The sequence below is a fragment of the Triticum dicoccoides genome, chromosome 3B (genome assembly GCF_002162155.2).
Source record: "Triticum dicoccoides isolate Atlit2015 ecotype Zavitan chromosome 3B, WEW_v2.0, whole genome shotgun sequence".
Lineage (NCBI taxonomy): Eukaryota > Viridiplantae > Streptophyta > Magnoliopsida > Poales > Poaceae > Triticum > Triticum dicoccoides.
In genome coordinates this window covers 618716740-618736600 of record NC_041385.1, presented here as the reverse complement: position 1 = coordinate 618736600, position 19861 = coordinate 618716740, and the positions used below count along the sequence as shown (strand labels likewise).

Below are 19861 nucleotides of genomic sequence, written 5' to 3'. Positions count from 1 at the left end.
AAAATTGCAACCTACAATGCACTATGGAAGAAACACTATATGTTGGATTGTAGTGTCCCTTGTACGTGCAACACAAATGATTTGGCACGGAGTAAATGTGTAGTGGTATGGTGCTGATTCGTTGGATAGGTGAACTTGGGTTTGAAAAACTCTCTACAACATGAGACTTGTAATTGAAGCAAAAACTAGTGACAAGCAAATGCTTCATCTTATCTAAAAAACTTCCTATACGAAAGAATCCAATCCCCTTAAAAAAGTGCGTCTGCCGGGAGTCGAACCCGGGTCTATTGCTTGGAAGGCAATTATCCTAACCGTTGGACTACAGACGCTTTGTTGATGAAATCCGAACGTGACTTACTAAAAATATGGTATGCATTTCTCCACGAAAAGTGCAGTGGCCGTCGAGGCATGAATCTGATCCTGCAAGCATGAAATGCAGGGAACCTTTTTGCATTCTGTCTGCACAAAATGTTTTGAGCTACAGGCTTACGCTCTTTTTCTAGCCCAAGCGTGATGTGTACTGTCACCAATGCTTCTTACATTTGTTCTTCGAATGGGTGGTAACAAATACTCCCTCCGTCCCAAAATACTTGTCGGAGAGATAGATAAAATTGGATGTATCTATATCTAAAATATGTCTAGATTCATTCATTTCTCCGACAAGTATTTCCGGACGGAGGGAGTACCTCACAAAATATTGAACGAGTAATTGCGGGATTAAGCCCTCGTGATGATAGGCTGTAGACGTAGCTGGATCTTGGGTGTGGGTCGTCCGAGTTAGACAACTGCATAAGGAAGAAAGTGACTCTTCATGCAAAAAAGTAAAATAAATGAAAACAAAGTACTGAGTTCCAAAAAAATGCGTCTGCCGGGAGTCGAACCCGGGTCTATTGCTTGGAAGGCAATTATCCTAACCGTTGGACTACAGACGCTGTCATGTCTAAATTAAAAACAGTCGTTATTCAACCTTCTCAGTAACCTTAAGATACTGTACCATTAGCCAGTGCAGTGGCCATCAATCTGGTCCTGCACACATCAAGTAGAGCTGGAGTGGTGTCTAGCTGAATCGTTGCGTGTGCTTCTGAGTTACAGAGCTGCTATGCACTGTACACGCATGGCATGACTACCCGAGGTACGGCGCACAGTAAAGCCGGTGAAGGAAGCAGAACTGTTTCGTTTGGTAGCGGCAGCACTCCTGTCCTGGAGCCCGAGCATCTTGCCCGGCCTCGGCGCAGCGCGGGCGCGGGCGCGTGCCGCCGAGCTGCACGGAGTCGTGAGATGCAGCGCCGGGGGCTCGGCTCACGTAGCCGCGGAAGAAGCGGCCAAGCCCCCGTTTCTGTGCCGATTCGTGCGCGACAAACGGCGAAGGGGCCGGGCGGGGGACAGCAGGAGCAGCCAAAGCCGACGCGCGGCACATGGCTAGGTCGAAGAATCCAACGATCCTCTCGTCGCGTGACGGAGGCAGGGCGCGCGCGGAGGCGGGCGGGCGGGGGATGCCTGCGGTTCACGGGGGGTACTGTGGATTGTAGCGCTTTGCATGGCGTGATCCGTCGCTCGCCACCCGCCCTGATGGGACGTGCGGTAGCTACCACTCCTCGGCGCTTTGCTTGCTCGTGCTGGACCCTGGATCCATCATTCCCTGCTGGCCTGGTCCCGTAGATTATCATGCATGCGGGATCCGGCGAGTCGGCAGGAACAGCCGGACACGATGTGGCCTCTTCCGGCACTGGCAGCATAGCAACTGAAGACGGATTGGAAACTACTTAGGCCTTGTAGAATGGGAGGTGCTTAGGGAGGCGCTTAGAGAAATAAATCAGGCTTTTTTTAAGCACCGGTGCTTATTTGTACAGGATAGACGCTTAACTAAGCGTCTTTCCTGTGAAAATAGGCACCGGTGCTTCAGAAAAACTCGGTTTATTTTCCTAAGCATCTCTCTAAGCACCTCCCATTGTACAAGGCCTTAGAGCAACTCCAACGGGCCGACTTAAAAGGACGACAATTTTGTCCGTTTTTTGTTCGTTTGCGTTGGTCAGATGAACATGAACATCCGCTTTCGCGTTTGGATCGGCGCATGTGCCCATGCTGGTCCGATCCATTTTGACGGCGCGAGAAAGAAAAGTGTGCATGCATATTTAAAATAAAAACAACAATAATTAAACATTAAAGCCGGTTAGGAAGGCCGGCGAGAGTCCACGCGTCCACATTTGCATTAATGAAAACTAAAAACAAACTAAAATACGAGGCGGCGTGCTGCCCTAGGCGTCGTCGGCGTCGTCCTCGGGGTCGGTGAGATCGATGAGCGTCGGCGCAGGGCCGGCCCAGGGGAACGCCGTGTTCCAGAGGCCGTTCATGTCGAGCGCGGGCTGTGCCGCCGTGGGCTGTGCGGCCACGGGGGGTTGTGCCGCCGCGTCCTGGCGCTGCTCGTCCTCGAGATCGCGCTCGAGCATCTCGAGGTACTCGCCGTCGCGGCGCTCCTCGGCCAGTTGTCGCTGCCGCCACATCTCGAGGTACGTCGCCTCCTGCGCCGCCCCCACCCAAACCGGTGGCGCGCGGACCCACTCGCGCACTACTCCCAATCAGGAGTAGGGCTCGATGGGGGATGGCTCCGGCTCTGGCTCGACTTTGACGCCGTGGCGGAGAGGGGACGACGGGGCCATCGGCGGCAGGACGCAATCGCCCGCCGCGGAGAGGGCAATGGCATGCGCCATGGCCGCCTCGTACGCCGCCTCCTCTTCCTCGACCGCCTCTGCCCTGTGCCGCTCGTTCTCCTCGCTCTCCTGGTAGACCGCCGCAAGGGCCGCCTGGTATGCATCCTCCGCCGCCTGATCCTCCTCGCGGACGACGAGCGGGGGCGGCGGCACAGTGCGATCGACCTTGCGAATGTCGCGTCGCCTCGCGCTCCTTGTGCTTGAAGGCAAACCATCGAGCCCAGCTGGACGAGTCGCTTGCGTAGGCGGGGTCACGGCGCTGCTCCAGCGTCAGGAGCGCCAGCGGGCGCCGCACCTCCTCCGCGTGCGCCCTAGCCGATCGCGGCGCCGCCGGCACTCCGGATCCAGGTGCCAGTCATGCGGCAGGGTGGCCTCGGGGTACACGAGAGGCATGCGGTCGCCCCAGTGCCACTCCGCCTGGTGCATTGGCACGTTGACACATTTGGGCCGCAAATGCGTCGGCGTGGACGCAAAGCGGCTCGATTTGGGTTTGGGTCGGCGTGTTGGTCCTTCTTTTTTATCCGCACCGATCCAAACAGACGGCGGCGGACGAAATGGGTCGCTCCATTGGAGTTGCTCTTATATTCAGCGCAGCGTGTTAGAGCTGTTTTGTCTTTAAAAGGAAAACGATCTACAACCTCAAGGTTTAAAAGAGACTTTATTCATGCAAAGCATTAGTCCTGGCTCCGTATATCTTCAGAATCTACCATGGCACACTGTCACAGAAGATCAACATCCTCTGATTGCCCGATCGAGCATGCCAGCAAAAGAGCAAAGCGTCATCCTAGGTACAGACACTAGCCAGACACCATTCCGTGCTTCCAGTTCCGCTGCCCCATCCGATTCCCACCCCGCGCGTACAAGCACCTTCCAACGGAGATTGATGGCCGCTGCTAAGCCAGCCTGCTCCGTTCCCGCCAATTCCGCCGACGCAGCCAAACCGGCGGCGGCGCCAGAGCCCGAGCAGCAGCTCCTGGAGGTGGCGGCGGAGGAGGTGGTCGTCGACTTCAAGCCCAATTCCAAGTGCCGCGTCGACCTCCGCCTCCGCTCGCTGCACCCGACGCTCCCCGTCGCCTTCAAGGTGCAGACCTCCTCCCCGCTCAAGTTCCTCGTCAGCCCGCCGCGCGGCGCCCTGAAGCCGCTCTCCACGGCAACCATCCGCGTCGTGCTCCGCCCGCAGCCGCACGCGCCGCCGTCCTTTCCGCGCTCACGCGCCGACCGCTTCCTCGTCCTCTCCTCCCTCTCCGCCGCGCACCTCGACTCCGCGGCCTCCGTGCCCGGCGGCGCCGGCGTCGGCGTCGGCGCCATCCGCCTTCGCGTGTTCTTCGGCGGGCCCTACCTCCTCCGCCTCGCCGCGGACGCCGGGGACTCCGCGGCCGTGCGCCTAATCCTGCGCCGGCAGCCGCACCTTCTGCCGGTCCTCGACCCCGAGGCGGCGGTGCCGGACGCCGAGCCGTGGGCGCCGCTGCACGCGGCTGCTGCGCGCGGCGACTGCGGAGAGGTGAGGAGGCTGGGGCAGGAGGCGCTCGCGGCGCGCGACAAGGACGGCAGGACGGCTCTGCACGTCGCGGCTGCGGCCGGGGAAGCAGAGGCCGTGGCAGAGCTGGTGGACATGGGCGCCGACTCCGCGGCGGCCGACGCGCGCGGGAGGACTCCGCTGGACGTTGCGCGAGAGAAGGGCTACGTAAGTTACCTCTGTCCTTTTTGTACTGCCGTGTAGTGGCTTCAGAGCTTAGAATGGACAAAATTTGCACTTTGTGCTAGCGTAGTAACAAACTAACCACAATGATCACAATAAACAACCTTCTGTTGTTTTTTAGAAGTGCATGCTCTAGCCAATGCAACCAAAAGACCGATCTGATAGAAGAGACTAAGCAACACATTATACGTCAACACTCCTCCTCACGTGTGGCTCCCTCAGGCCTAAACGTGGACCGAAAGTGGGCTGCAATTTAATTGCGCTAGCCGGGTCTTGAACTCAAGACCTCTTGACTCCAATACCATGTAGAAGTGCATGCTCTAGTTAATGCAACCAAAAAACTGATCTGATGGAAAAGACTAGGTTGCACATTATACGTCAACAGTCTTGCTTGGACTTGAAGGTGGCAAGAACAATTTGTCATGTCAGAAACGTAATTTGAAGATCTTGGCTGGTTTTGTCACGGACTGAACAGTGAGAGAATCAACTGTGGTTCCAGCGGGCTGGGTACTGTACGTAACCTGGCTTATGTGGCTTGCGTCGTTGCGCTCGTGAACGACACACAGCATCCAATGTTCTTGTGTCTTTTACTCAAAACTTTCACTCCACATCTCTTGTCAGAATGTAACGATCAACGACGCTTTTCTTGCCGATTACGTGCAGAAGGAAGTGGTGGACGTGCTGCAGCGGTGGGAGCTGGTGATGACGGCGGCGAGGCGAGGCGACCTCCGGAGCCTGGAGTTCCTCCTCAGCAAGCGCACGGGCCTCCGCGGCCGCGACCAGTACGGGCTGACGGCGCTCCACGTGGCCGCCATCAAGGGCCACTGCGACGCCATCGCCCTGCTGGCGGGGTCGGGGTGCATGGACGTGGAGTGCGAGGACGTGGAAGGGCACCGGCCGCTGCACCTCGCCGTCGAGGGCGGCTGCGCCGACGCCGTGGACCTGCTGCTCGACATGGGCGCCGACGTCCACGCCAGGACCAAGCGGGGCGCCACGCCGCTCCAGATGGCCGACACCATGGGGTACGACGACATCTCGCAGCTGCTGCGCGGCCGGGGCGCCGACGAGGCGGCGGCGGCAGCGACAGCTGACGCGCAGCTGTGCATCGCGTCGTCGTCCTCCTCGTCGATATCCTGTGCATAAGGCTTGTTTGCGTCTGCGATTCAGAGTTGACTTGTGAAGATCATGTTGATACTGCACTGTATAGGTGACAGAAGTGATTACTGTTTTTTTTCTTCTGTGGCTGTTGATATGGCCTTTGCAATAAGATGGGACTTTGCGTTCCCCTGAGCAGTTCTAAATTTTTTTTTTGATGTGCACAACATTTATATTTTCTGAAACAGTTAACCTTTATGCCCATGAATTAAGCATTTTTTTTTACACTCGTGCTTGTTTTTTTTACCGCTGCACTTCCTGATATTCATACTTTGCATATAACACATTTCTACTTTCTGAAAGAGTCAGTTACTCATAAAATTGCTAATCTGAAGACTAGATTGTTCAAACCAAAAAGCAGAATTGGCAGACTTGGTTCGATCCCCAATTCAAGATAAGAAGAGTTTGATGATAACAACGATTATGCCTTTGAACTTGTCATTTTGTTCTTCAAATGGGAAAGGGGCAATGAGTAAATTCTTGACAAATTTAAAAGTTCCTAACTGAATCTGTAATGGTCGGCTAGGTGATGTAATGCAACATACAGTTTCAGCAGTGGAACTGGGATTACTGGGGACTTCTTTTATCGAGAAAATGATAATATGGAAGGACATCTCCAACGCCGACCCTCAAACCTCCCGTATCCATATGTACCGCGTTGTTAAGATCACGGAAGAAAGCCAACGCGGTCCTGTATCGGTCCGCGGCTTTGCGGGAGTCCGGGCAGCTTCTGACCACTCTGGCCCACCCAAACCCCTCCTCCCTCATTCACACGTATTCCCACCCGGCACCAGCTGCCCATATTCATGTCGTTGTAGAGCGTGCCGCTCCACATTAAATACGGCCCAGGACGGACGCGACCTCTCACTGCCTCAGACATTGAAGCGGCGTGCCGGCTGAGGGCGCCACCCGTGACGCGTGTCTAGTGTTCGTGCTTGTTCAATGCCGGAGACGCGTGATTGGACGGGATTTTTAATGGGATGAATATCTACCACGCCCGTTCAATGCTCATGTCCGTCCTTATGCCGCCATTAAGTAGGCTCGCCGGCCGAGAAACCCACTCCGACGCCGCGCATTGACGCACCCGGACGCCCCGCCTCATCGGAATCCGCTATTTAAAGGCGGCCACACCCGGCTAATGGCACACCACAACACAAGCCGCTGCCCATCCTCCTCCCTTGCACTACATTCGCCATGACTGCGGGCGACAAAACTCTGTGGGAGAGCCTTTCCACGGAGATGAAGCACATCATGGCCTCCCTTGCTACCGCCTGGTAGAGCCGCAATGCCAGGCGGATCGAGGCCGCCCGACCAGCTCGCCCGAGGTCTCCGACGACGAGGATGACACCACGTTGAAGACGAGCTCCGATGACACCGCCCCGGCTCCCGCACCTTCTATGCACATCGGCTTCACCATGGAGCAGGCACAGGCGCAGTACACCCACCATGGTGGAGGTGTAGCCTGTGCCGACACCTTTGTCGGCGTTCCAGCAGGCGTAGGAGGAACAACATGTTCCTCCTGGAGCAACACCGATTGGCAAAGGGCCAGATCTACGACGAGCACGTGAGCGAGGAGGCCGTGGCGTCCATGGCCGGCGGACCCCAACTTCATCGTGGAGCAGCGTGCCATCTACAATGTTGTCTGCGCTCAAGCCGCTGCCTGCTAGGAAGCGGCAGCCGCGGAGGCGCAGCTGCAGATGATTGCAGAGGTGAAGAACGTCAGCTGCGCCTCCTACGCACCGCCACCAAACTATCAGGCGGCCCGATGGGACGACGATAGCGTTGACGCCGCCATTTTCATCGTGGACCTCACGTCCACCGGCGATGGACAGACATAGGACTCCTTCGAGGACGATTAGGCCACGGGAGGCGGCAGGGCCTTATGTCCCATGTGGGCGGGTCCGTCTCCCGTGTTCTACTCTTCCTCGCCGGAGACCGCATCTTCAGTTCACGGGTCTTATCGTCGGTGCTCATTGTCGGTGTCAAAACCGGCGGATCTCGAGTAGGGGGTCCTGAACTGTGCGTCTAAGGCTAATGGTAACATGAGGCGGGGGACACGATGTTTACCGGGCCCTCCCTATGGAGGTAATATCCTACTTCCTTCTTGATTGATATTGATGATATGAGTATTACAAGATTTGATCTACCACGAGATCGTAGAGGCTAACCCTAGAAGCTAGCCTATGATTATGATTGCCGTTGTCCTACGGACTAAACCCTCCGGTTTATATAGACACCGGAGGGGGCTAGGGTTACACAGAGTCGGTTATAGAGAAATGAATCTACATATCCGAATCTCCAAGCTTGCCTTCCACGCAAAGGAGAGTCCCACCCGGACACGGGACGAAGTCTTCTATCTTGTATCTTCATAGTCCAACAGTCCGGCTAAAGTATATAGTCCGGCTATCTGAGGACCCCCTAATCCAGGACTCCCTCACTCATGGAGACGACAGATGGAGGACGACGCAGGCTTGGACACCGGGCGCCACTGCCGTAGGATAGGTTTAGGGCCGGGTCATTTTTTTGTTCTAAATGTTTGAAATGTAATGAAAATATGTCGTGTTTGTATGAAATTCGTCATGTTTATATGAAATCCGGCCATGTTTGCACAAATTTCATCCCGTTTGTTGCAAAAGAGTTTGAAATGTTTGTGGCTACGGTTGGATGGCGTCTCCCGCATCCGTGTCCATGGACTGCTCCCCATTGTCCGCGGCTAGATGCAGGATGAAATTTGCGAGTTGCTGTTGAAGATGCCCTAATGATCTCAATAATGTTATGTATTTAGAAAGTGAAGCTGTCACTCAACACTTTCCTATCCAAGCGAATCTGGTATACAACTGTTCGGTCTTAATGGAATCCATACATCCTTCACTAATCAAGTCTTTGCCAATGTTCACTATGGAAATTACACCTTAAAAAACGTAGCTAACACCAAATCTCCTCATCGTCTAGCTTCTCCATTAGTCCCTTTTTCGATAACAGATGGATTTTATTAACGCAAAATGAAGCATCAAGAAGATACAAACACAACGAGCACACCGGGCCTCTGCATAGGTAAGATGTACACAGCCAACACCAACCACACAAAAATCGCACTGACAATTAGCAAGGTCAAACACGACCAAAGCTAGGCCTAGTTAGAGAAAAAAAGACATGCACCGAAAGAATTGCAGAAGCAATGAAATGAAGCACAACAACATTTACCACTATCCTTGACAACACGCAGAGTATGATAGAGGTTCTTCGAAAGCAACCCCTTTAAGAAGGAAAACAACGCGCCAACGCTGGATCTAACCCTAAAGGTTAGATGAAAGGTTTTCACCTTGAAGAGTAGGTTCGAGCAATCTCCAAGCAAACCATTCAACAAGGAAAATGTCGTGTAAACACCACATTGCCAGGTACAACCATGTAACGGTCAAACCTAGGATTTTCACCCCGGAACTCAAGACTCGCTACTTGAAGAGCATCGCCAAACCACAGTCACCTTGTGTTGTTTTCCCCACTTGGCGAATCAGCACCTCCATACCTCCTATAAGTGCATCTAGTGCCACCCCTAGTTGGTTTTGGAGTATTGACGACAAACGTGGTTGAGGGACTAATGTGTTTGTGAGAATTGCAGGATAACACAGGTAGTAGCCCCTCATTGATTCGGTTACCTACCAGAGATGATCCCTAAAAATGTGTGAAGACATTGAAGACAATGGTGGTTCATGAAGACATTCACGATGAAGATTATGACGTGTGAAGATATCCACTTGAAGACTATGGAGTGCGAAGACATAGCTGTTTCGTAGTTTCCTTTCTTCTTTATTGAGTCATAGGAACGACCGTACTATTAAGTGGGGTCCAAGTGAACAAAGCCAGAGTGACTGATGTGATGCTCAACCAAATTCTATGTCTTCGAGCGAAGACAATGAGAGCAAACCTATCCAAAGTTGGATGAGTCAGCTTTACTTGTAGCCCAAGCCAAGCTGTCGCGTGTGTTTGAAATCCGGTCGTTGGACACGTGTCAGTTCCTTAGTGACCCAGGGTCATTTCGGACATATCAGGTCGGGTTGCCACTTGGCTATAAATAGCCTACCCCCTACACCATAAATTGGTGGCTGCTCAAAGTTAGTGCACGGCTTTTGTCGTTTGAGAGCAACCCACTTCCGAAGCATTTGAGGGAGAGATCCTTGAGAGGACTAAGCCCAAAACACCCAGAGCCAAAGAGTGTTAGGCATCACTGAAGTATGTCTGTTCGCATGATCTGAAGACTTGTTACACTTGAGGACTGTGAATCCTCCAGCCAGTTAGGCGTCGCGTTCTGAGCATCCAAGAGTCATTGTGAATTGCCGGTGAACGAAGTTCGTGAAGGTTTGGAAGTCTACCTTGAAGACTTACCAGAGTGATTGGGAGAGGACTATGTCCTTAGCTCAAGGGGAATAAGGTGAATACACAGTCTTTTGAGTTTAATCTCAGCCTCCCTAACCAGACGTACAATTGTCACAGCAACTGGAATTGCTTTACCAAATCCTTGTCTTCACCAAGCAACTAGTTCTATCTCCTACTCTCATTACTCTTCAGTTTGTCTTTGTGAAGTCATTGTCTGCTTGCCTGATTCATTGTCTTTTTTGTGTAAAGATTTATATCTGTTTGGCTTCGTACTATCTTCCATCCTGATCCTATCTACTTAGTTGCAGTTAGTCTTCATGCTTTCACTGTATTGTATGCTTGACTAATGATTGCCTAGTGTAGTTTTCATTCCGCTGCTTACTATATAGGTTTAGTTTGCTTGTTTGTCTTCAATGCCCCCTTGTTTTGAAGACTCTCATAAAAATCGCCTATTCACCCCCCTCTAGTCGATAACTAGCACTTTGAATTGGTATCACAGCAAGGTGCTCCCTTGTTCTATGGGATTCGGTTTAACCACCTGGAGTTTTAGCTATGTCGACTATAGGGATAATCAAGGTCTTCGTTGTGTGCCCCGTCTTTGATGGCACTGACTACCCCTACTGGAAGAACAAGATGCGCATGCATCTTGAAGCCATTGATGTCAATCTCTGGTATGTCGTCAAGACTAGCGTTCCCAGAGTCGGTGAAGGTGTCACCGCTACTGATGTCAAGAGATTTGCGCAATTGGACTCAACCGCCAAGAACATCATCTGTGGTCATCTGACCAAAGGGCAGTATGGTCGTGTGAGCGCACTGGAAACTGCAAAGCTGGTCTGGGACTGGCTGTCCAAGGTCAACGAAGGCGTCTCAACTCAGGGAGACTCAAGAATAGATGTTCTTCGCAATCTCTTCAACCACTTCAAGAGAAATGACAATGAGAATGTCCAGCTCATGTTCGATCGCTTGACTGATATCACCAATGAGCTTCGTGCTCTTGGCGCCACTGAGATCACCAAGCATGAGATCATGAAGAAGCTTCTGAGATCACTTGAAAACTTGTTTGACACCTTAGCCCTTATGATACAAGAACGTCCTAACTTCAAAGATCTCGACCCGTCTGATATACTTGAGAGGCTCAACACACATTAGTTCCAGCTATCTGAGAAGCATGATATCTATGGTCCCAACTATGGCTGAACTCGTGCCCTAAAGGCAAAAGCTGTTTCCTCATCTGAAGAAGAATCTAACTGTAGCTCTAGTGATCCTGAAGAGCTTGGCAAAGAGCTTGCAATGATCGTGAGGAAGTTCCAAAAGTTCTCCAAGAAGAATCGGTTCAGCAAGTCTTCAAGATCTAGCTCAAAGAACGATGAGGCTTCATCACGTGACTACAAGAAGAGAACTTGCCACAAATGCAAGAAGACAAGCCACTACATCTCCGAGTGTCCCCAGTGGGATAAGGAATCAAAGAAGAAGAAGAGCAAGGAATATGATTCTGATGACAAGAAAAAGAAGAAACCATCAAAATCTTCTTCAAAGTCTTCGTTAAAGTCTTCATCTCACAAGAAGACCTCATCAAGCAAGGCTTGTGCATTTATTGGCAAGGAGATGGATTCAGAGGAAGAGTCTGCCTATGAGGAGGAGGAGGTGGAGTCCCAGGAGGAGTCTGATTCAGGCGTGGCAAGCCTGGCTCTGGCATCAGCTTTCGTCACAAAGTCAATCTTCAACACTGAAGACAATGGTCACGACGTTGAAGCCAAAGATGATGATGATGACGACTTTGCTCCAACCTACTGCTTCATGGCACGAGGTGCCAAGGTAACCTCATGTGATGCCTATTTCCAAACCTCTAGTGAAGATGACTCTGAATGTTTATCCAAACCTAGCTATAAGACACGTGCTAAAATTGCAACTGAGAAACAAACTGCTATAGAAAATATTCAAAAGCTGCTAGACAAAAGCGATGACCTGTTGGACTCATAAATGAATCGAACTCAGTCCTTAATCAAAGATATTAAAAGTCTTTGTATTAAGTATGAAGAACTTGAAAGTCGTCATGAAACTCTCTCGACCTCTCATGAGAAGCTTTCCTACGATTATCTTCAAACGAAGCAGGACCTTGAGAAACTGAGAGTGTATCATGAAGATCTTCAAAAAGAGAATGATTCACTACTCGCCCAACAGATCAATTCCGCTTAGGTAGAATTTGTTCCACCATGCTTAAAGTGTCTTGAGCATGATAATGTTGTCTCTGTTGTTGGATGTTCTACTACTTCTGATGTTGCAATACCTTCAACTGCTGATGTGTAACTAACCCCTCTACTGAGGATGCCACTACTATTGCTGATGAGAATGCTAGGTTGAAGACATTGCTTGAGACTGGCATGTACAAAAGCCTCAAAGGGCATCCGACTTTGTGCGATGTCCTCGAGAAACAGATTCTGAACCGAAACCCTAGGAAAGAGGGTGTTCGGTTCGAGAGGAAAATGAACGTTGATGGTTCATACTAGACGCCTGAGCAGTACCCCAAAACCACCTGGGTTGCTGCTAAGGATCCTTCAGTGGACCCGTCCACTTTATCTGGCTTCACTTGTGCTAACCCAATTGTCATTGATGAATCCTTTGATGCCAATTATAAGCTGTTTAAGAATCGTGAAGTGTTTGTTAGGTACATTGGTACTAACTGCAGGAACGGGTCACCCCAGAAGAAGATCTGGGTGCCCAAAAGTTGTCTTGAGAAGCTTCCCATGAATGTCATCATGACACCACCTGGGAAGAAGACAAACCCCAGATCAAAGGTGTCATATGGCCCAAAGGCTTCATACAGACAGAGGACCACTCATGGTCACCCTAACGCCAATGTTTTGCAGGAGAACTGTTATGAGACTCATGAATATGAGTGTGTTTCCTCTAACCGCTATGTTCACAAAACTAAGAACTTTTCTGCATATTCATATGAGTACTATTCTCCTCCTGCGAAGCTATTTGCTAGGGCTCCCAAGCCAAAGTTCTCAGATGCTGCACTTAGACTCATTGCCGCTAACTCGCCCCTAAAGATGTGGGTGGTTAAGAAGAATTAACTTCTCTTGCCGGGAAAGGTCTCCAGCCGGAAATCAGAGACTTCTGACGCCAATGCTCGAGACCTAAAACATCTTGTGGGACTCAAGATAAAATGCCCCAATGGTCTTACCATGTATTTCGTCCCAGGGTTCCTTGACAAGCATCCTATCATGCCAAACCAGAATCTAAACTTTGATAATATGCTTGTTCGCTACATGTTTATGCTTCACAATACTCTTGGTGAAGCCTATCCCGCTAACTGCACTGTAGGGAACAACTCCGAAAGCCATTGAATGGATCATGGATAGCGGCTGCACCAACCACATGACTCATGATCGAAGTATTCTTATGGATTCAACCCTACTCCATCTACTAAGAGCCACATCACATTCGCTGACCTGGTAAAAGCAAGGTATTGGGTCTTGGTAGAGTTTCTATCTCAAAGGATCAGCACATGGACAAAGTGATGCTTGTTGAATCCCTTGGATACAACTTAATGTCTATGTAAATGCTCTATGATCTGAACATGATTGTGATATTTGGAAAATATCGTTGTCTTGTGCTGATGGAATATGACAAATATCTAGTCTTTGAAGGCTATCGAAGAGATGATATGTATATGGTAGATTTCCCAGAAGGATCACAACTTGTCATATGTCTTCTAGCAAAGGCTTCATAATGCTAGCTATGGCATCGACGGCTAGGACATGCGGGCATGAGGAACCTGTACACTCTCGCGAAGAAGAAGCACATCATTGGCATCGAGGGCGTCAAGTTCAAGAAGGATCAAATATGTGGTGCATGTGAAGCTGGGAAGATGACTAGAGCCAAGCATCCCTCGAAGACAATCATGACTACCTCACGTCCCTTCGAGCTGCTTCACATGGACTTATTTGGCCCTACTCACTACTCTACCCTTACTACCACTGCACATCTCTATGGCTTCGTTATTGGTGATGATTACTCGAGATACACCTGGGTACACATAATTCTCTATAAGACTGAAGTGCAGGATGTCTTCAGACGCTTCGCAAATCGGGCCATGACGAATTATGGCATCAAGATCAAGCACATCCGGAGTGACAATGGCACTGATTTCAAGAATGTTGGCCTCGACATTTATCTTGATACTTTGGGCATCACACATGAGTCCTCTGCTCCTTACACACCCTAGCAGAATGGCATAGTGGAGCGCAAGAACAGAACGCTCATTGAGATGGAATGGACGATGCTCGATGAATACAAGACACCAAGAAAATTCTGGCCCGAAGCCATTGATACTGCATGCCACATCATCAACAGAGTATATCTTCATAAGTTTGATAACCCACAAGTGTAGGGGATCGCAGCAGTTTTCGATAAGTAAGAGTGTCGAACCCGACGAGGAGCTAAAGGTAGAATAAATATTCCCTCAAGTTCTATCGACCACCGATACAACTCTACGCACGCTTGACGTTCGCTTTACCTAGAACAAGTATGAAACTGAGAAGTACTCTATAGGTGTTGTTGGATAGGTTTGCAAGATAATAAAGAGCACGTAAATATAAACTAGGGGCTGTTTAGATAAAGAAGTAATAAAGTAAATATAGCGAGTGTGGAAAACTGGTGATAGGAGTTGTGGAATTGTCCCTAAGCAATTGACTACGTTAATAGACCGGTAATCACTATTGCAATTCTATTTGAGGGAGAGGCACAAGCTAACATACTTTCTCTACTTGGATCATATACACTTATGATTGGAACTCTAGCAAGCATCCGCAACTACTAAAGATTCATTAAGGTAAAACCCAACCATAGCATTAAAGTATCAAGTCCCCTTTTATCCCATACACAAACAACCTACTTACTCGGGTCCGTGCTTCTGTCACTCACGCCACCCACCATAAGCAAATCATAAACATATTGCAAACCCTACAGCGGGAATCCCTCACGCTTGCACGACACGGAGGGCACAATAGGACAACACCAATAATAAAACATGCAACTCAAACCAATCATAGCAATTCATCAATCACCGATAGGACAACGAAAATCTACTCAGACATCATAGGATGGAAACACATCATTGGATAATAATATGAAGCATAAAGCACCATGTTCAAGTAGAGGGTACAGCGGGTTGCGGGAGAGTGGACCGCTGGATATAGATGGGGGAAGGTGATGGAGATGTTGGTGAAGACGGCGTAGGTGTTGGTGAAGATCGCGGTGATGATGATAGCCCCCCGTGGCGTTCCGGCGCCACCAGAAGCAAGGGGGAGAGAGCCCCTCTTCTTCTTCTTCTTCTTCCTTGACCTTCTACCTAGATGGGAGAAGGGTTTCCCCTCTGGTCCTTGACTCCCATGGCTTGAGAGGGGCGAGAGCCCCTCCAAGATTGGATCTATCTCTCTATTTCTGCGTTCCCAGATTCTACCCCTTCACCGTTTCTTTAATATCCGGAGATCCGTAACTCCGACTGGGGTGAATCTTTCGCCCAGATTTTTCTCGTAAAATTAGCTTTCTTGCGGCAAAAGAAGGGAATCAACCGCCTTACAGGTGGCCCATGAGAGTCCAGGGTGCACCTAGGGGGGTGGGCGCGCCCCCGTCTCGTGGCCACCTCGGACACTGTTTCGCGTTGATTCTTCCTCCGGAAAATCCCAAATATTCCAAAATAATCCTCCCTCCGTTTTTGTCCCGTTTGGATTCCGTTTGATATTGGTTTTCTGCGAAACATAAAACATGCAACAGACAGGAACTGGCACTGGGCACTGGATCAATATGTTAGTCCCAAAAATAATATAAAAAGTTGCCAAAAGTATATGAAAGTTGAATAATATTGGCATAGAACAATAAAAAATTATAGATACGACGGAGACGTATCATCATCCCCAAGCTTAATTCTTGCTCGTCCTCGAGTAGGTAAATGATAAAAAAGATAATTTTTGATGTGGAATGCTACCTAGCATAATCTTGATCATATGTCTAATCATGGCATGAATATTAAGACACGAGTGATTCAAAGCAATAGTCTATCATTTGACATAAAAACGATAATACTTCGACCGTACCAATAAAGCAATCATGTCTTTTCAAAACAACAAGGCCAAAGCAAGCTTATCCCTACAAAATCATACAGTTTGGCCATGCTTCATCTTCGTGACACAAAAATGCTCCCATCATGCACAACTCCGATGACGAGCCGAGCAATTGGTTCATACTTTTTAACGCGCTTCAGCTTTTTCAACCCTCACGCAATACATGAGCACAAGCCATGGATATAGCACTATAGGTGGAATAGAATATAATGATGGAGGTTATGTGGAGAAGACAAAAAAGGAGAAAGTCTCACATCGATGCGGCTAATCAACGGGCTATGGAGATGCCCATCAATTGATGTCAATGCGAGGAGTAGGGATTGCCATGCAACAGATGCACTAGAGCTATAAGTGTATGAAAGCTCAAACTGAAAACTAAGTGGGTGTGCATCCAACTTGCTTGCTCATGAAGACCTAGGGCATTTGAGGAAGCCCATCGTTGGAATATACAAGCCAAGTTCTATAATGAAAAATTCCCACTAGTATATGAAAGTGACAACATAAGAGACTCTCTATATGAAGAACATGGTGCTACTTTGAAGCACAAGTGTGGAAAAAGGATAGTAACATTGCCTCTTTTTTCTTTTTTCTTTTTTTTCTTTTTTTTCTTTTTTTCTTTTTCTTTTTCTTCTTTTCGGTGGGCTTCTTTGGCCCCCCTTTTTTATTTAGGCTTCTTTGGCCTTTCCCTTTTTTTCCTTTTTTTTCTTTTTTTATGGGGCAATGCTCTATAACGATGATCATCACACTTTTATTTACTTACAACTCGATATTACAACTTGATACTAGAACAAAGATACGACTCCATATGAATGCTTCCGGCGGTGTACCGGGATGTGCAATGATCTAGCGTAGCAATGACATCAAAAAACAGAGAAGCCATGAAAACATCATGCTAGCTATCTTACGATCATGCAAAGCAATATGACAATAAATGCTCAATTCATGTATATGATGATGATGGAAGTTGCATGGCAATATATCTCGGAATGGCTATGGAAATGCCATAATAGGTAGGTATGGTGGCTGTTTTGAGAAAGATATAATGAGGCTTATGTGTGATAGAGCATATCATATCACGGGGTTTGGATGCACCGGCGAAGTTTGCACCAACTCTCGAGGTGAGAAAGGGCAATGCACGGTACCGAAGAGGCTAGCAATGATGGAAAGGTAAAAGTGCGTATAATCCATGGACTCACATTAGTCATAAAGAACTCATATACTTATTGCAAAAGTTTATTAGCCTTCGAAGCATAGTACTACTACGCATGCCCCTAAGGGGATAGATTGGTAGGAAAAAACCATCGCTCGTCCCCGACTGCCACTCATAAGGAAGACAATCAAAGAAACACCCCATGCTTCAAATTTGTCACACAACGGTTACCATACGTGCATGCTACGAGACTTGCAAACCTCAACACAAGTGTCTCTACAATACACAACCACCCACTAGCATGACTCTAATATCACCATCTTTATATCGCAAAACTATTGCAAGGAATCAAACATATCATATTCAATGATCTACAAGTTTATGTAGGATTTTATGACTAACCATGTGAATGACCAATTCCTGTCATCTCTCTAAATTGATATAAGTGAAGCAGGAGAGTTTAATTCTTTCTAAAAAACATATGCCCACGCTCTAACAAATATAAGTGAAGCAAAAGAGCATTTTACAAATGGCGGTTGTCTATATGAAGAGAAACAGGCAATCCAACTTCAAATGATATAAGTGAAGCACATGAAGCATTCTATAAAGCCATACTCAAGAGATTTAAGTGAAGTGCAATGAGCATTCTATAAATCAACCAAGGACTTTCTCATACTAGCATGGTGCATAAAATAAAAGTGAAAATTAAATGCAAAAGATGCTCCAAGACTTGCACATAATGCATGAACAAAACGAATCCTAAAACATACCGATACTTGTTGAAGAAAGAGGGGATGCCTTCCGGGGCATCCCCAAGCTTAGACGGTTGAGTCTCCTTGAATATTTACTTGGGGTGCCTCGGGCATCCCCAAGATTGAGCTCTTGCCTCTCTTCCTTTTCCTCATATCGAGACCTCCTTGAATAGACACTTCATCCACACAAAACTTTAACAAAGAACTCGGTAAGATCCGTTAGTATAATAAAGCAAATCACCACTCTAAGTACTGTAGCAAACCAATTCATATTTTGTCTTTGCATTGTGTCTACTGTAATATAGCTTTTCCATGGCTTAATCCACTAATATAAATTGATAGTTTCATCAAAACAAGCAAACTATGCATCAAAAAACAGAATCTATCAAAAACAGAACAGTCTGTAGCAATCTGAACATCTACCATACTTCTGGTACCCTAAAAATTCTACCAAAATTAGGAAAAATAAAAACGTTGTATAGCAAGACAGTGCAAAAGGAATCAGAACCAATTGACGTTCCAGATAAAAACTTAAAATCGCGCACTACAGCCAAAGTTTTTGTCCTGCACCGTACAAACCAACAAGCATTGTAAACATCCTAAAGGCAAACCTTGGCACATTAATTTTTATAATACTATGGAATTTGTACAAGGGGATAATTATTTTTGTTGAAAAGTTTCTGTAATCAAGATTCACAAAATTTCCATGAGCATGAACAAAGTTCAAGGCTAGCTCCCACTTCAACAATGCTTGTCTATCTCACTTTCACTTTCCTTTTTGAAAAGTTTTTAGGTTCCCTTTTTTTTAAAAACTATATGAAAGCACTCAACAGAAATAAATGACTCTCTAGAACTTCCGGGTTGTCTCCCTGGCAGCGCTTTCTTTAAAGCCATTAAGCTAGGCATATAGTGCTCAAGTAATGAATCCACCCTGATCCCAAGGTATATCAAAGCCAATTTTAATTAACAATGATTTGTAATTTAGTAGTGAGCACAAAGTAACATATATCATGCAACAACAAAGTCTAACTCTCTTCCTATGCATCGGCATGTCATAAAAGAACAATTCATGCACACATAATAAAGGCCAACACATAGTATAAGTATTTTCTTGCAATTCTATCATGTTGGAAACATAGAGAGGTGGAGATAAGGTTCCTCTCTCATAATAATTGCAAGTAGGAGCAGAAAGCACATTCATATTACATTCATCAAAATCATCATGTGCAATGGTAAAAGGCAATCCATCAATATAATCCTTAATAAGCACAAACTTCTCCGATATAGTGTAGTTGGGAGAATTCAAATAGATAATAGGACTATCATGCGTGGGTGCAATAGCAACAATTTCATGTTTAACATAAGGAACTATAGCAAGTTCATCTCCATAAGCATAATTCATATTGGCATCTTGGCCACAAGCATAGCAAGTATCATCAAAAAGGGATATTTCAAACAAATTCAAGGGATCATAGCAATCATCCTTCGGTAAGCACGAAGGGGAATTAAATAATGTATGAGTTGGAGGGTTACTCTCATTAGAAGGTGGGCACAGGTAGCTAATACGCTCTTCCTCATTTTGTTCTTTGCTCTCCTCTTCATCTTTTTCATCCAATGAGCTCACAGTTTCATCAATTTCTTCTTCCATAGCTTCCTGCAAAATATTATTCTCTTCTTGGACAGCGGAGACTTTCTCAATAAATGCATTAATATAGTAATTGTATTCATAATTTTCATAGCAATATCTAAGTATAGCAAGATTTTCTGGTCTATAAACTGAATCATCAAATCATCAAACGCTTTAAACATAGATTCAATCTCATAAGCACCCATAAAGCAATAAATTCTTCTATTTGTTCCACATCATAGTAATCATATCTACCATTAGCATAAGA

General features: G+C 47.6%; 1 protein-coding gene and 2 non-coding genes across 3 annotated transcripts; 1 reads left to right on the top strand and 2 right to left on the bottom strand.

Annotated features, from left to right (window-relative positions):
* Nucleotides 1-257: 257 nt before the first annotated feature.
* TRNAG-UCC lies at nt 258-329 on the bottom strand. Its single transcript has one exon. It is a non-coding gene; the product is annotated as a tRNA-Gly (tRNA).
* A 531-nt stretch (nt 330-860) lies between these two features.
* On the bottom strand, nt 861-932 carry TRNAG-UCC. The gene has a single exon. It is a non-coding gene; the product is annotated as a tRNA-Gly (tRNA).
* Nucleotides 933-3364: 2432 nt separating this feature from the next.
* Nucleotides 3365-5710, top strand: LOC119277463 (protein VAPYRIN-like). The gene is made up of 2 exons (XM_037558745.1): nt 3365-4392; nt 5071-5710. Exons 1-2 carry the CDS (start codon nt 3373-3375, stop codon nt 5548-5550), a joined length of 1500 nt encoding a protein of 499 aa, XP_037414642.1. The 5' UTR covers nt 3365-3372; the 3' UTR covers nt 5551-5710.
* Nucleotides 5711-19861: the final 14151 nt, after the last annotated feature.

Excerpts from the sequence above, each read along its gene's own strand:
- LOC119277463 (XM_037558745.1), top strand. The coding sequence starts at position 3,373 with ATGCAAAGCATTAGTCCTGGCTCCGTATATCTTCAGAATCTACCATGG. Across the intron at positions 4,393-5,070 it reads TTGCGCGAGAGAAGGGCTAC|AAGGAAGTGGTGGACGTGCT; the intron begins GTAAGTTACCTC and ends GATTACGTGCAG.